The following is a 16,123-nucleotide window of genomic DNA, read 5'->3' on the forward strand; positions in this document are numbered from 1 at the left end:
TGCCAGCTGTTTAGACATTAATGGCTGTGTGGGGGACAGCAGATTGACACGGCGATACAAGCTGTACATGGACTACTTGACGTTGGATCAAAGTGTCACATCTTCAGTGTTGTCTGTCCCATGAAAAGACAGAATAAAATATTTACAAAAATGTGAGGGGTGGACTCACTGTTGTGAGATACTGTATGTATGTTATCATCCAGCTGATGGCAACTCTTTAATTTCAAAAGCACCAGGCGCACCCCCATGTCTGTTGGATGGTGGTGGTGGCGCTCAAACATGCAGAATGCTGGCAGTCCAGTTTGCCCTCTGGTGGTTATTCCAAGTGTCAACTGGAGGGTATCACGCATACAAGACCACAAGATCACCCCACCCTGCCCAGAAGTGGGTGTGTTAGGGTTGATTTCACCCTACAGGATTTTTAGTCGCCCAATGAGAAACACGTGTGCCAAGTGTCATGAAAATTGCTCTAGCCATTCGGAAGTGATGCCAGAACATACACACACAATGATTATATATATAATTTATATGAGAGAGAGAGAGAGAAGAGCCAAGCAGAATGACACCTTTTATTGGCTAACTCAGCAGATTACAATACGTAAGCTTTTGAGGCAACTCGGGCCCCTTCTTCTGTAATCATTACATATGTACACTGTATATATGTATGTAGATTGTCAGTTCACAAGATTTATGCACATTGTTCTCTTAACGGGGTTTCTCGATTTGAGGATAGAAGAGTTTAAAAATTCACCAATGTTTTTCAGTGGGAGTTTGTGAAATTCCAAAAAACGTGAACTTTTCTCACAAATTTCTTTGAAAAAAAAAAACTGGAAGCCAATTAAGTTGTTTTTCATGTGGGTCTGACGGAGACAGGAGGTCCTTTTTACATTAAATACAAAAGCCAACTAAAAATGAGCGCATTAAATCATCAAAAAGGAACATAAAATGGTAAGAGTGTGAAATGTCAAAAATCAGACACGTGACATTAACCAAAACTCCCAATGGAAATGTGATAGTGAAAAGGAAGCCATGTTCAAGCTGTGTTGGGGCCGAGCCCCCTTTCACACATGCAGGCAGACCCTCCTTGCTTAAGACGCATGAATTAGGACGTCAAGAAAATCACACGCGGGCCTTGCGAGTTCAGTTTCACGACTGCCGCCTTCCCATTTGTGGTGAAACAGAAGCGCCAGTGTGGTGGAGCAGCAGGATTTGCTCAGCCCAGGGATCATGCTGGACTATATAAAGCAGCTGGTCACGTTTTATGTGGTTTCACTTTTGATCCATAAAATGAACCATCAGACACCTTGGTCACCTCGCTGCTCCACCAGCTGTATGGATTTTGCACATTTTCCTTACGTCTGCAAGGCCCTTCCTATAAACGCTCCGATTCTGTTATTCCTCCTCAGTCCAAACGATGTGCAGTGCTGCTTACTTGGCCTGAGGAGAGGGGCCAGAAGTCTGTGCCCAACACTGGACCTGTGCCCTTGGTCTTTGCCAGACTTGCTCTTGGTGATAAATTTGATTAGGTGAGACTGAGAAGGCCTTCTGGTGTTGTAGTCATTCAGTCCCCTCACTGACTTGGGCTCGTCTGGCGTCTCTCTGCACACACGTGCCACTCTTTGAAGCGCTTGCTCTCATCTTCCTCATTCATAGGTCACTCCCAATAGCACGACTGTCACGATCTGGTTTAGTTTTGGTGATACTAGGGGGCTTCGCTCGTCAACCCCTTCAATCTGCCAAGCACTACGCGCCATTGTGAAGAGGAAGGCTGAACGCACCCAAGGAGACGCGGCGCTCCTCCGAAACCCCGTTTTAAACGGTGACACAACGGGAAACAAACAACAGTTGTGTTTTTTTACCTCTTCTTTGCTCGGTCAGCTGCTGCTGTCGTGCCGTGTGGTCGTCATCTCGTTGAACGTTTTAAAGTCACTGCCTTGTCTCTCTTCTCCCCCAGACGTCCTCAAACACTATTCGATCTCTTTTCGCTGTTCCGTAATATTTTCTGTTTGTTTGCACGAATGCGATCTTTACTGCCATTTTTTTTGAGACTTTTGAATGTTCCTACTTCCATTATCTCGAACCTGCTCTGCACGAGTATCACGAGACTTGCTTACAAAGGTGACGTGCCCGTCACACTGGACGTGAAAGTGTCTCTCTTCCAAAGATCACGTCTTGTCCCAAGTTTTTTTTTTTTATATAATAGAGAGATATTTTACCATCTTTGATGCCACTTTGAGGTTTTTCTATCACCGACAAAATGTTGGCTCAGTCGTTAGGGGCGTGGCCTACAAACTCGCAGCCTCCAGTTCACCAGTGTATTGGGATTAAAAAGTCATCTGCTGCTATCTGATCGATCGGATCGTATCTTCCTTGGTTTGGACTTCGATTCTGGCCTCTGTCTGCTTTCGGTCACTTTTTTCCTTTTAATTCTTTTTTTTTTTTTTGGTTTTACTCGTCTCTCTTTGGTTCCCCTCTGAAAATGACTAAAATGTCGGGACAACAGCAGCATGGCAGTCTGTGTGGGGTCTGCAGTTTGCGTGATCTCCCTGTGTGCAGCTTACCCGACCTGGTGGCCTTAAGCTGGCACAGCAAGAGGAAGTGAGAGTCTGTGATGCACTGGCGGCCCCCTTACACACAGTACTGTCGGGACCGACGCCGACTCCCTACAAACTTAAACCTGGACTCAGTGGTGTCAGTAAGTGGTCTTCAAATATGTTCCTGAACGGTCACATGTGGGCCACTAGATTCAGCTGGGACTCCCTGATAAGAACTGGCACCATCGTTTACAGCAAAACCAGCTAACCTGACCAGAGTTGTGCATTTCTAGTTATGGATGGTGAAGCAGGGACCTTCAAATCACATTCTGTGAAACCATGAGATGAGTTCAAAATGGTGGGCTATGTTGAGCCCATTTAAACTGTAGCAGTGCTACTATTAGTAAAAACTGCACCTCCCAGCAGTCCCTGCAGGTGTCCGAAAGGGGAGGAGTGTTTTTTGTTGTTGTATTTTGTGTTCGGTTTACCTGTCGGACTGCCTTGTGTTAATTAAGCCGTACGCAGTCGCCGTGTCCTGGATTGTATTCGTTGTTGGGGTCAGGATCGTCTTCTGTCTACCTGTGCGCGGAGGACTGATTGTGGATTCATTGGCTTCTCCGCTCCTGAACCATCCGTCCGTCCGTCTTCACCCTTACAGTGTCTACTGGTAGGACTGGTGTTTCATTCCCTTTCAGCGTGCAGATCTCTGGACTTCCTCTCGTCATCTTTCATTGCATCCGATGTTGTTTTTCATGGACTTTGCTGTGTGGAGTTGTTTGTGTTTATATGTTTAATGTAATTTCACTGTAGGGGTACAGGGTGGCATTATTGTTTTCATTTATATTGTTTAATTTCCTTATATTCTTTAATTGTTGTTAGTTCCCAGTGTGCTTTATTATGTCTCTGTTTGTGAGTGTGTGCGGGTTGGGCCAAGGCTGGAGGTGTCCCTGGGATCCTCTATAAAAACAAATAAATCACCGTCAAGTGAATCTTAGCGGCACCGGACTGCTACAAAACTGCCAACGGATGCTTCTCTGAGGAGGCGAGGTTGGTGCTCATGGTGTTGCTCACGCTCAGGAGGTCACATTACCAGCATTATGTATCATGGGAAAGAAACAAAAGGCAAACAGAAATGGAAAACACAGAAACCAGGAGCTTACATAACAGAGGCTGAGCCCGTAATGAAATCAAAAGACTGAGACCCCAGCACACCGCCTCATCACACCGCACGGTGGGCTGGCAAGGGCAAGGCACAGGCACTGGAGGGGAGGCTTACTTTGATCTGCGTAGTTCTTGGCCTTGAGCTCCAGCTGCCGTGAGAAGGACTCCAGCGACTCCACTCGACCTTGCAGGTCTTTCTTCTCCTGTTCCTGGGAGTCTTCAAATTCAATAAATTTCTAGTACAAAGAAAAAAAAAATACAGACAAGGAACCAAACGTAAGTCGTTGTACTCAAAAAATGCAAAGGCCTGTCAACGGCATGAAATGCACACCTGAATAATAAGGCATGGCATCAGACCACATCAAAGGCAGTGAAGCATCCATTACTTAAACTACTATGGGGGGTGTTCACTGCGAGGGTCCTTTGCCCAAGGTGCGAGTCATTCTCACTGAGCAGTGCCCCCGTCTGCACACAGCAACTCGTACATTTACATGGGGTTCAAGGGAGCCATGCCGCCCAAGCTTGACACGTTGAAATAAAAGGTGAAGAAGTGAGGCGCTGTTCTGCCATTTGCTCCCCAAATTCTCAAAATCCACATAGGCAGTGCCAGAGCGGTGAGGTGGTGGTGCCAATGCTCCAAGTGTACAAGCAGTGCTCGTGACTTCTCAGTGCTTTACATAAAGTGAATCTTAAAAGCCTGCAGAAGAGAACCCCCCATGGGCACACTGGTGAAAAGCTCAAAGGGACGGCGAAACCGAAGGCAGCTGCTGACACGGTCACCTCCATGACAGCCGGCACCCGAGCAGGCCACACGTCACAGGAGGGTCACCCAGGCGCCTGCTTTTGCAGACTGGCTGCCTTACAGCTCGGCTAAGCCAAGAGACCCGCTGCATCGAGTCAGCATTCTGGGTCTGCATGTCACATGGTCACATGATTCATCAGATGAGTGTCACATGACAACACTTCCAAACAAAGGAGGAAGGCGCTGGGCCTGCTATCAGGTCTCAAGAATGCTGACAAGTGAAGCTAAGGGTGGGCATGGTGGGGGTAGGGTGGGGTCAAAGAGAAGATTAACATCCTGCCCCCCCCCACTCCACACCAGCTGGCGCTGTAACATTATTAAAATCACATGGCACAAGGCACGACTCCTGCAAAGAGCACCTGGATGGGATGCCAATCGGCTTATTTCTGGGGACTGCTGGGAGAGGCTCTACAGTATCCACCACATCCCACAAACCTCCTCTCCCTGGCTTGTGTTTACATTTCTTCCGAAGGTCGTTGGTTCACTTTGGATTCATTCCTTACTATCATGTATGTTATTTAGCTACTTTTGGTCTCGCTATGCACGCTTTGTCAATTTATTTACAATGAGGCTAATCTTATTGTCTTTTGTGGGTGGATCTCCAAGAGGCGGGGTCACATTACCTCATCACTACGGCACCGCCCCCTAGCCTATAAAGGCAGGCTGGCAAAGGGAGCTCCTTGCAGTTCACAGTAAAGGAGAGGGTCGCATTCTAAATGTTGTTGTCCATTTTTATTCTGTATATACTTGGGTTGCTAGCCATTCTGCCGCTCTTCGGCTCTCGTACTGGGGCTTCACAAGTCCTTTGAATATTTTGCTGTTATTTTTCCATTTTTGTGAATCAATCCTTTTTTCTTTTTAAATATATAAAGATTCTCGTCATTGTCCTTTCTTACACAAGCCAGGGGTTGACAGACAGCCTTGTTGACGCAACAGCTAATGACGTCTACGACAACGTCAGTGAAGTGCGATTGGTGGACCACCAAGGAAACAGCAACAATTAAGTTGCCAGGGTACGTTAGTCCATTGTGCACTCGCTCACTTGTGATGACCAAGGCTGCTGGCTGGCACTGCCGCTACTCGGCCCATATAAATGCACACATGAGAAAAGGGTCTAAACTCTCTGTTGGACTCCAGCCTCTGTCACATCTGAGAAGGCCCGTCACCGTGAACCCAATCGCCTGCCATTGTAGTGGTCTGGGGCCAGTAAGATAAGACGGCGATTTATTTATTTTTTGGTGGAGATTCCAGGGACGCACCCAGCCATGGGCCGACCCGCACACACTCACAGGCAGAGACACAAAACCAAAGAATGAATAAATCATTTGTTAAATGAAAACCCAATGCACAACAGCAGCAATCGGGCAAACCTCCCCTTTCCCTACGGCGACACAGTCGTAACAGAACAACAAACACTCACGACAACGGCCTTACACAGTCCAAAAGCGGGTGAAATGGTCTGGTGTGAAGAGGACAATCCCGAGATCAGCTTCCGCAGTAACGGAGTGAAACGGTCCCAGCGGTAGTCCTGAGCGGCGAGGGGCGAGATCTGCAGGAGCGCTCCTTTCGAAGACGCACGGCGATTAGTCCACCACTGGACACATGACAGGCCGTCAGGCAGGCACGAGAGAGACGGCCCATTCACCCCAACAACAAACACTCCACAGGGCGCGACTGGCTTTTCAGATGACACGTGGGACCGAACACACAAAAACACCGTTCTCCCGTTGTTCCGCCAGACCCCCCCCTTTTCAACTTTCCCGCTGCCCTCTTTCGTCCCCAGCAGCCCCTGCTTCGGTTTCACTCATCCTATGCGGGTAATCCCCCTTGGGCTGCTGGGTAATGGAGCCGTTGACCCGTAGCAGTGCTACACCGTTACGTACCCAGTGACTGAGAGCCGACAGCCAATGAAAGCTCATGCAGGGACTCAAAGCACAGAATGCGGCGTCGAGGAATAAGGACCCTCCCAAACGGTCTGAGACTTCTGCGGGACCACCACAGCTATTAACCCTTCGTACATCGCTGGCTCTGTCGGCGATTTCCAGTCGCGTAACTTGACCTGGCACAGCAACTGTGACGTTGGCCTAAACTGCAGTCATGAACTCGGCTGTAGTGTTTTGACAGCTCTCGCCGTTCACACAGTGGGTATCGGGGGCACTAAAGTGGGCCACATCACCACACATCAAGCATCAAAACTGCAAGGCCACTTGGATTCTCATTGCTTGTGCCAAATTCTAATCATTGAGACACAAAAGATGGCAGGACTCTTCTGGCCAGTATGGCAGATGCCGTTGTGCCCATTGGTATCAACGTTCACTTTGATTCTGGGCCTTCCTGCTCCTTCTCACTCACTCTTTTTCAGCCTGGGCCTCTCGTTCCAATCACTACGCGGGTCTCTGTCCTGAACCCACCTGGATGTCGGTCAGAAACACCAGTGGTAAGAACGACTCCTCACGACCGCACTGCCTCCATCACCATCCACTAAACTGGTCTGCAATGCCTTTCTAGAAACATTCAAATCCGCCGCGGCGACGCGTCCCAAAGGTCACGTGGGTCCGTTTTTATTTGAAGGGATCGTCAAAAGCATCTCCACAGCGGTCTGCTGCTAGGCTCTCTAAGCCGTTAATGACGGGCCACATTAAACGAGGATTATTTATGTCCCAACAACCCCTAATGTTTATGACAAGGCTGGGAGGCATGGCATCGCGTCTGCCAGGAGGCGCACACTTCACAGGAAATAAAAAGAAGGCAGACGAGCTCCATTTATATCACTCCGAGGTTCAGAACGTACAACAATTACAACAATGAAGATCAAAACATTCGCATGTCAGAGCTGCTCCCACATCGGCGACGAGACAGAAACACCAGGACACAGCAGTCAGCTTTCTTTTGTTTTCCGCTGACTTCCTCTTATCTCACCCTGCAGCATGGGGCAGGAATCTCGATGATAAAACTGCCACTCGACTCAAACACAAGCAAGAGAAACCACAAAACAAATAAAAAGGTGTGGAGCCGAGCGGGACGACTAGGCCTCGGTTCACACCGCGACTCCATTCCAAACTTTAGATAGACTTGGGCAGCACACGGCTCTGACCTTTTCAGAAAAGTGTGAACGGCCAGACCAGAAACACAATGTGTCATACAGTATGTGGTGTGAAATCGGAGTCTAACCAAATGCCACTTGCGCACGAATGCCAACTAAGTTTGCTTTAATGTTTATGGCACCCTCGTCAGAGGTCTGCATTGAAAGAAAAAAAAAAAAAAAAAAATCAACGATCACAAAAAGATGGAACCCCAGTGCCAGCAGAAAGGAGGCTAGGTGGCGGACTTGATCAGAAGTTGGGGTGACTGGTGCCAGCCAATGCAGCTCAGATGCTATGTGCCGACTGTCGCAAATGGAGCGTCTCTCTCATGTGCGTCTTACGGACAGACTGACCGAAGTAATCAAACATAACCTCTCACCATTCAAACGCCTTCTCGCCTCATCCCACCAGTGCCAGCTCCTGCCCACAGGTTTCTACAGAAAGACATAGCAACGTACAGCACACCTCGCTTGGAGCAATGGCTGCAATCTCTTGTTTAATATTCATCTGCCATGCCATCACAACTGATGAATTTGACGGGGCTGGAGTAGCCGTCCCCTGTGGCTCCGCCCACGTAGTAGTGAAACAGGACAGGGAGGAGGGCCCCGCCCACTTCCCCCTCCCTTTAACCCGTAGCCTCAGCCTCAGATTAGCGTGAATACATCACCGCCGCAAGCGAACTCTGATACTCGGCGCAATGAGAGAAGTCACAAAAGCAACCGGAATATTAAAAGCAAATCCTAGAAAAAAAACCCAATCTCAATCCGTTAAGTTGTTCTCTCGTTCGCTAGCTAAACGGAGGTAAGGTACGCCCTGAGGCTCCGCCCACTCCGTCAGAAATTAATGGGTACCACAAGCAAACTCTGATACTTAGCGCGATGAGAGATGTCGTAAAATCAAAAGGAATGTTCAAGCAAATTATAGAAAAAAAACACGATCTCAATCCGTGAAGTTGTTCTCTCGTGAAAAGCAGGCAGACAGTCGTTAGATTTTTATATATATGTATATATATAATATGTATATATTCATAGCATCCGTAGTGCGAGTCTCGATCCGATTGATAGGAGTGGTTACCTACCAGGTAACGCATGTGGTTGGTCTGCCAGTCAGCAAACATCCGCCACGGGCCCTCTCGGTTACAAGGAGCAGATCAGAGAATCAGATCGAGATTCAGACTACGGATGCTATGAATGGAATTACTCCGATCTCCAGACTGTCAAATATACGGACCACACGCCGTGGCTCTGATGCGGATGTCCGATCCCTGCGAGGGGTACAGTGGAGTGTGTACGCCTGAGGAGCCCAAATAAGGCGGGTGAAACACGTGCTGCGTACCCTTTGCATTATTTGGCAGTAAACTATTTCATTTCGAGAGACAGAGAGATACTTGATTAATCCCAAGGGGATATTCCCACACTCCTGTAGCAGCAGCACACTGATAAAGAACAATATTCAATTAAAGAGTGATAACAATGCAGTAGAACAGACAGACAATAGCTTTTTATATAAACGTTAACGTTTAAGAGTCGCGTAGTGTGGGGTCTCCTCAGTCTGGAGATGATCCTGTTCAGTGGATTCTCCATGATTGACAGGAGTCTGTCTGCTCTGTGCCCATCGCTCTGCCACGGATGTCAAACTGCCCAGCTCCATGCCCACAGTAGAGCCTGCCTTCCTCACCAGTTTGTCCGGGCGCGAGGCGTTCCTCTAATTTGTGACATCCTCCGAGTTGTCCTCTGCAGGGCAGTGCCAGGGCACCCGAGTTTGACAGATTAGCCCTCGTTTCCCTGTCCCCGTTTTGTTCTTCTCTGTCACTGAACTTCTGCTCTTGGTTTTGATCTGTGGTCATGTGTCGGACACTCGGTTTTGACCTTTTGCGCACTACAATTCTCCCAGCCATTTTTCCCTTAACCGTCTCTCGAGTCAGTACAACGGTCAATCAGTCAAGTACCTTAGGGGCCAAAAACCTAAAAACGAAACACAATCATCTCGATGGCTGCGTCTGCTCCCGTGTATTACATTTAACGAAAGCCCTCACAAAACACAAACAAACAACAAACAAACAAACAAACTGGTAGAGTTTCCACATGGGCGCCCACTTGCCAGACATCCAACTTTCTGTACAATCCGTTAACGGTCCAAGTAAGAAAACGCAACAAGACTGTGTGTACCCCACTGCCTCTCGACTCTGACCCAACTTCAGTGAGGCAGCGGGCTTCCTTTTAAGTGAAACCTGGGAACTGCACTCCGGTCTCCTGCCCAAGTCCTCTGAAGCTCTTCTGGGTGGTATGATAATCAGGGCAGTCCTCCCTGGGAGTGCCCAAAGACCCCGCTAGGCCTGCATCTCTGGACTCCAAGTCCCATGCCACTCTGTGGGTGTCCCAATCAGGTTTAGCTCCGAGGAGCACTGCCACCTGCTGGACGGGGGAGTGAACTGCTCCCGCTGAGCCCATTTGCCTAATCCTTCCTTTATCCCCAGCCAGGATGCTTGTCCTTCTTTTCTGGCACCTACAATATTAATCTGCTAAAATTAAAAACATGTACGCAACACTACCATCAATTTGTCTGTTCATTGTTCCTCAGTATTTCTGCTTTGAAGAGCCCGTCAGGATCTTTCTTTCAAAGGAAAATCATACAGGATGTGCCAGAGGTGCTTGGGCCCGGGGCACCATAGAGTCCTGAGAATCCAGCTGTTGGCAATGAAAAGAACACAACGTCACACATGAGCCTCTGGCCTCCTCCCTCTGTCTGCGCACACTCATCCAAAGGCGATGAAACACAATAATGATAAACCTAAAATTTTAAAATGAAGTCACTTTGAGCTACGGTGTGAAGATGGTAACCACAAGAGCTAACCGAATGTTAGAGAGAAAAGGAAAAAATGAGAAGGTCCGGGAGTCAAAGACACAAGTCGAGGGCAAAGCTGATCTCACGTCAGAGCCAAACAAAAAAAAAACAGAATCTGAAATTCAGGAGTCGGGAACCACCGCGAGAAATCCACTAATCGGCAAGTCAATAAGGAAATAAACTGCAAAGAAAAAGTTTGATCTGCAAAAGTCCGACAAAGGTGACCCGTTAGCAGACACCCAGAATTGTGACCCTTGACACCACACGGTAGCTGCCCAAGCCTAACCCGGACCTGCATACGGACGACAGACTCACAGAAGAGTGGCCATCACCGAAAATAAAGATAATGCCACAGCAACCCCCCTACATGAAACATACGGAGAGAACCAACCGAGTCAGAATGAGCTGCAAAAAACCCGTAGAAAACCATCCGACTCTAACATGGGCAGGACTTGAGCCCAGGAGTCCGAGTTCACAGCAGGAAGTGAAAGGAAGGCTGAGAAGGACAATGAAGTAAATGTCCACCCATCCATTTGTGAATGGTTTGTTCCACTACAGCGTCACAGTGAGTGGCAGCCTCTCCTGGCAGACACTGGGCACAAAGTGGGTGCGTGCCCGCCAACATCACCAGTCCGACTCGGATACAATAGGAGGTGGGCATAAACTAGACACCCGGATACAACTTACACGGAGCCCGGGAGTGCATGGCAACTGGACACAGCAGGGCCAGCAAGTGCAGCGTCACAAGCGCCACTTCACACAGATGTTTACAGAATGATGTCACATCAACCGCATAACAAAGAGCAGCACAGAAAGGAAGCCATTTGTTCCTGAAAACTCCCAGTTTCCGCTTCCTCTTTTCTAGCTGTCTAAGAGCTTCTGTAGATTACACAGATTTAGGAATTTCCTCCGCGCTGTCACACGGCTGGCTACCTGAGCGCTGCCGCTTTCCTGTCATCAGAGGCTCGGGCTAACGTGGGGCGCACCAAACAGGACGGCTTACGAGCGCCGCACAGACCACCGGACACAAAATCCTCAACGAACAGAGAGAAGGCGGCAATCGGCACACGACAAGGGTGGGCTTGGGCTCAGGACAGGACTGTTATCTCATCACGTGTTACTTTAATCACAAGTGCCCTTCTTGCGTTGACACTCGGCTGACTGTGACGAGGACGTCCGACCGGCTTATTGTGCTGATGCTCACAGCATCCTGCATGGACATGTTGAATATTTTAAAACTGGCGCAACTCCATTTCAAATTTCCACCTGACCATCCCATTGTAGCGCCCTGGTGGGCCAGAGCCCGTTCCACTGCAGACACTTTAAATTTCTACAAACGCACCAATCAACAAATCGGTGACTGCGGTCGGCTAATCTGACGTACCCCCTGACTAGAAGTCATGTGATGCGTGTTAGTTTTGCACATCCAGGACGGCACTTCTGTCGTTATTTGTGAATTCCTGTTATTGTTTTAAAAGGCAGACGTATTATTATTATTATTCATTCATTCATTCGTTTCTTTTTTTTTTTTTTTAATCGCCATTACTTAGATGTCACCACCCCACCCTTTAAATGCTGGTGTTGGACCACATCTGCCACCATTTGCAGAGTCTGGCTTTACACAGAAGTCACATGACATTCGAAAGCCTATTTAAGATCTGCTTCTGCTCAAAGACGGGAGTCGGGACTTGGCCTCGCATTTGGGCGACAGGTTTTGGTTACTCGGTGCGATTTTGTGTTTTCCTGGCCTTTCACCTTGCCGACCCATTTTGCACTTTTTATTTTTTGCCATTTCACAAATCGGAATACCGGGATGCTAAAAATGGACTAAGTGGGCTCATCAAATGGATCAGAAGGTGGAGGACTTTGTCCAGTTAAGCTGCAGCTCTCATGACTTGAATAGCAGGCTGTGCTTAACTTCCTGAAAATGAAAATTCAGACACAGACTGAAGGAGCGAGCGGCTAAGCCATTTCCAGAGTACCTAACATCGAGATCTGTTGCTCCTCATTGGTGACCAGGTGTTGGCACCCTAAAGGCGATTAACAGCCACCATGACTGGCATACTGTGTGGTCTCCTGATGAACTCTGTAAAGCCCCCCGTGACGGTGTACGCCATCCGTTAGTGAGGGAATGATTAAGCAAAATAGTTGAGCACATGTGGGAAAACGTGGCAGCGATCCAGCCAAATCCGGTCGCTCCCCATTCCATAGGACCTCCTCCTCCAGAAGCGACAGACGACGTGAGCTCTCGTTCCCAAAGCGCCCAGCCTCCAGCACACTGCATTCTCATCGAGCCAAAGCTACCGCGTTCCCATTTTCCCATTGTGGGTTATTTCTCCGCGTCATCCAGAGCCTCCAGTCGGAACCAATGTGCTCATCGGCTGCTAGGGAGAAATAAGGTCACAATCTAAAAAAAAAAAAGAGGAGGAGGAGGAGGGAGAGCATGTGATCGAGGCCAAAACGGGACGCTGAGAAACTCCCGACTCATCTCGGATTGGAAAAATAAATAAACTAATGAGGTGGGCCGAGAGCTGCGGCGGGAACACTTCAATTATTACCCAGCAACCGGACGTCAACTCCAAGAACATCTTGGCTGAGAACTTCAACATGAAGCCACCCGAGGGGATTAAGGAATGCTTTACCCTCACACAACGCTGCTTAATTAGTCTAACGGTCGAGGAGCCCGAGACTGGTGACCTCTTAGCTACACGAGGGGGTCTCCGGACTGAGCTGAACAAGCAGACACACTAATGTAGAGGGGATGACGCAAAATGATTCAGGCGTGAGCATCAGTAGGCTTTGTGCCCTCGGACCCGAGTTACCCAAAGTCTCCTCTAACATTTCAGTCATCTGATGCTGACCCTTCTGATCATAAAACGGACAGCAAGTGAATTGCGCTACTTGAGGTTTCACTTGAGTGCGAGATTCGGCTCAAAATCATCGTCATCTCATAGCTGGTTTACGTTTCGAGTTTGGTATTTTTTTATCCAGCCATTTTAGCTCTAGATGTCCTCAAGAGATTGTGATACACAGACGCATGCAGACACACAACCTTCATTGAGATATCGAAGTTTTCGGTATCGGGGACCCCAAAACAATGGACTTTGAGATTTTGGACAAACCTAAAGCTTTTCCTCCTCCTCCATAGACGATACGGAGGGAGCAGACAAAAATAAAACACCAAGAAACCAAGCAGGGGTCAACTCTGAACGAAACAATGCGGCTAGCAGTGGCAGACCTGAAATCACAGTCCAAAATGGAGCACAACCAAACACCTCGTAACAACCCGGACGCGTCTTGAAGGAACATCCACAACCTCAGCTGCATGGGACAAGCAGCAGCATGAGGGAGGGCTGGGCAGCAGTGGCATCAGGGTGGCCCCGCCTCTTGGGGCACCAGCCACAAAACACAAGAGAACAATATGAACAGAAACGACACAAACAAAGAAGATGTGGGAAAGGAATACACACACAAAACCCTGGCTGAAACGGAACAAGCCCATTGGCTTTGGGGGTCTCATCTGTGATTCATTGCGGCTTCAACAGCTTGGTGGGAGTCAGTATGGTGGCCTACTTGACGGGCCAAGAATCTCAAGTCTGAGGACAGAGACAAGAAAATATATCGAAGGAAGCGAATGCCCTTTCTGGTCCAGTCAGGAAAGACAGACAAAGTAGGAGGGGTGGCCCAATAAAAGAGTTGAAGGGTCCGCACAGGTAAAGCCAGCGGGTCAGAACAGTAAGCCACCCTCCCGTGTTCTTTGTAGTTTGCGTGTATTTTTGTCCTGATTATCCCCACACACACACGCGTGCACATGCTTACATACATAAAAAGGTGCCAGCGCTTCATTAGCCTGACCACCCCTCAAGGGGGCTTTCCATTACTGTTCCCTATTGTACACACATTCACACATTTCACATGGAGTGCCCACCCTATCAGTAGATTGCCTTCTTAGATTTTGCTTCCGGCTTTTTCTTTCTGTTTTATCTCAAGAGTCAGCCTCTCACATGATTTAAAGCTATTTTGTAATCGGATTTATTTTTATACGCGCAGCGTAAATGAGATCATATGACCAATAAATAAGGCCGCCCTGTGCCAAAAGCCCTCATTTGTGTTCAGCCCGCTCCGCTTGGCGTGTTCTTCTTCTGAAGGCAAAGGTCGCTTTTCATTTTCAATTTATCTTGGCAGACAGCAGAGTCAGATTGTCAGCTCCAACTCCAGCGACGCCAGCAGCTTATGGTCAGAAGGGGGGGCTTATCGCGACAAGCCCCCCAGGCCTCCCTGCGGGAACCTTTGAGCACGAGGGCCCTGTCACAATTCCCGAGTCTTTAGTGCTGCCCAGAAAAGACACTTAAATGGTTTTCTCGCTTACAGGGGATCAGAAAAGGAGGAAAACCTTTGCTCTCCTGACAACGTGAACATAAAGCAAGTGGAGGATTTGAATAATTTGAGGCCTGCTCGAGTAAAGCTCTCCATTCATACCAAACTCGCCTAATCCAACTGAAGACTGGCGGGGCTGGGTGCAAGGTGGGCACCCAGCCTGCAGAGGGTTAGGGGTTGGGTCAATTCAGCATTGGCATGCCCAAATAAAGTTCTGCCAATTTGCTTTTCATTAGTTGGTTTGGTTGACCTTTGGTTGATCGTCCATAAGGGGAACTCTGCTTTGATTCAATCAGCACCACACAAGAGCACCTTAGTGCATGCAAAGAAACAAAAACTTGAGACATCCTTATATATAACTAGCAAAATACCCGCGCTTCGCAGCGGCAAAGTACTGCCTTAAAATTGTTATTAAGAAGAAAATTAAACCTTTTTAAACGGAGGGAAAATATGCCAATAATGATTTGTGAAGGATCTCTTTGTATGCCATGTTGTGAGTTCGGCCCTCCGATTGTAATCTGACCAAGCTGTGCGCTGAGCTTACTCTGAGCATGTAACGTACAGTCGGCCATGTGAACAGTAATCTTGTCTCAAATCTCACAGCTTGGATTGCTGCTGTCATAATCGGTTTGAGTTTCATGGTTTGTTTCAATGACGACAGTATTTGTAGGACTTGTTGTGTTGAAGTGACATTCGACATCTGTCAAGTGTTGTAAGCACACAACCAGTTTCATCGATAACTTCACATCCAGCTTTTGAGAGTTTAAACATTCATAAACATCAAAGTGTCCACTACTCAAATCGTCACCTGTCAATCTAAGATGTTTAAGAGGCATTGGCAGTTGTCGAAAGGTGTAAAATATTTGGCCATTTCTGTACACTTGAAAGCGACAACTGAACAATTCAGCGGCAGCCATCAACTCACATGCAGATCCACAGGTGAAGGCCTTAAGCATTTGACTCTTCTAGTGCTCCTGTGTAGTCTAATTATCTCCTGTACGTCATCAGTCCACACCTTGAACCTGTCCAGTCATTCAATACATAAGACACAATGGATATCAAGAGTGAGCCTGATATGGCCGTGCAATATGTGACACAGAGAATGGAAAAGGCAGGTGCCATCTCTGGGCATGGAAACCACTCGGTAAGTGACAGTTCTCTGATCGATGGTGATCACCTCGATAGACATGTTAATGGGGGTACGGTTGGAATGATAAAGGAAATGGGGACCTGAACAATGTAAAGTAAATCTAAAATATCTACACAATAACTATAATCGTAATAAATGAACAATAAAACAGCGGAGAAGCTGTGGATTAAAT

General features: G+C 47.9%; 1 protein-coding gene across 1 annotated transcript in view; it reads right to left on the reverse strand.

Annotated features, from left to right (window-relative positions):
* Window positions 1-3,463: 3,463 nt before the first annotated feature.
* Window positions 3,464-16,123, reverse strand: part of LOC120522472 (C-Jun-amino-terminal kinase-interacting protein 4-like) — a 28,646-nt gene continuing 15,986 nt past the window's right edge. Inside the window, exon 2 of the mRNA XM_039743400.1 lies at window positions 3,464-3,931. Coding sequence (XP_039599334.1) covers window positions 3,722-3,931 — 210 coding nt within the window. The 3' untranslated portion in view covers window positions 3,464-3,721. The remainder of the gene's footprint in view (window positions 3,932-16,123) is intronic.

Source organism: Polypterus senegalus, unplaced genomic scaffold, assembly GCF_016835505.1.
Source record: "Polypterus senegalus isolate Bchr_013 unplaced genomic scaffold, ASM1683550v1 scaffold_703, whole genome shotgun sequence".
Classification (NCBI taxonomy): Eukaryota; Metazoa; Chordata; class Cladistia; order Polypteriformes; family Polypteridae; genus Polypterus; species Polypterus senegalus.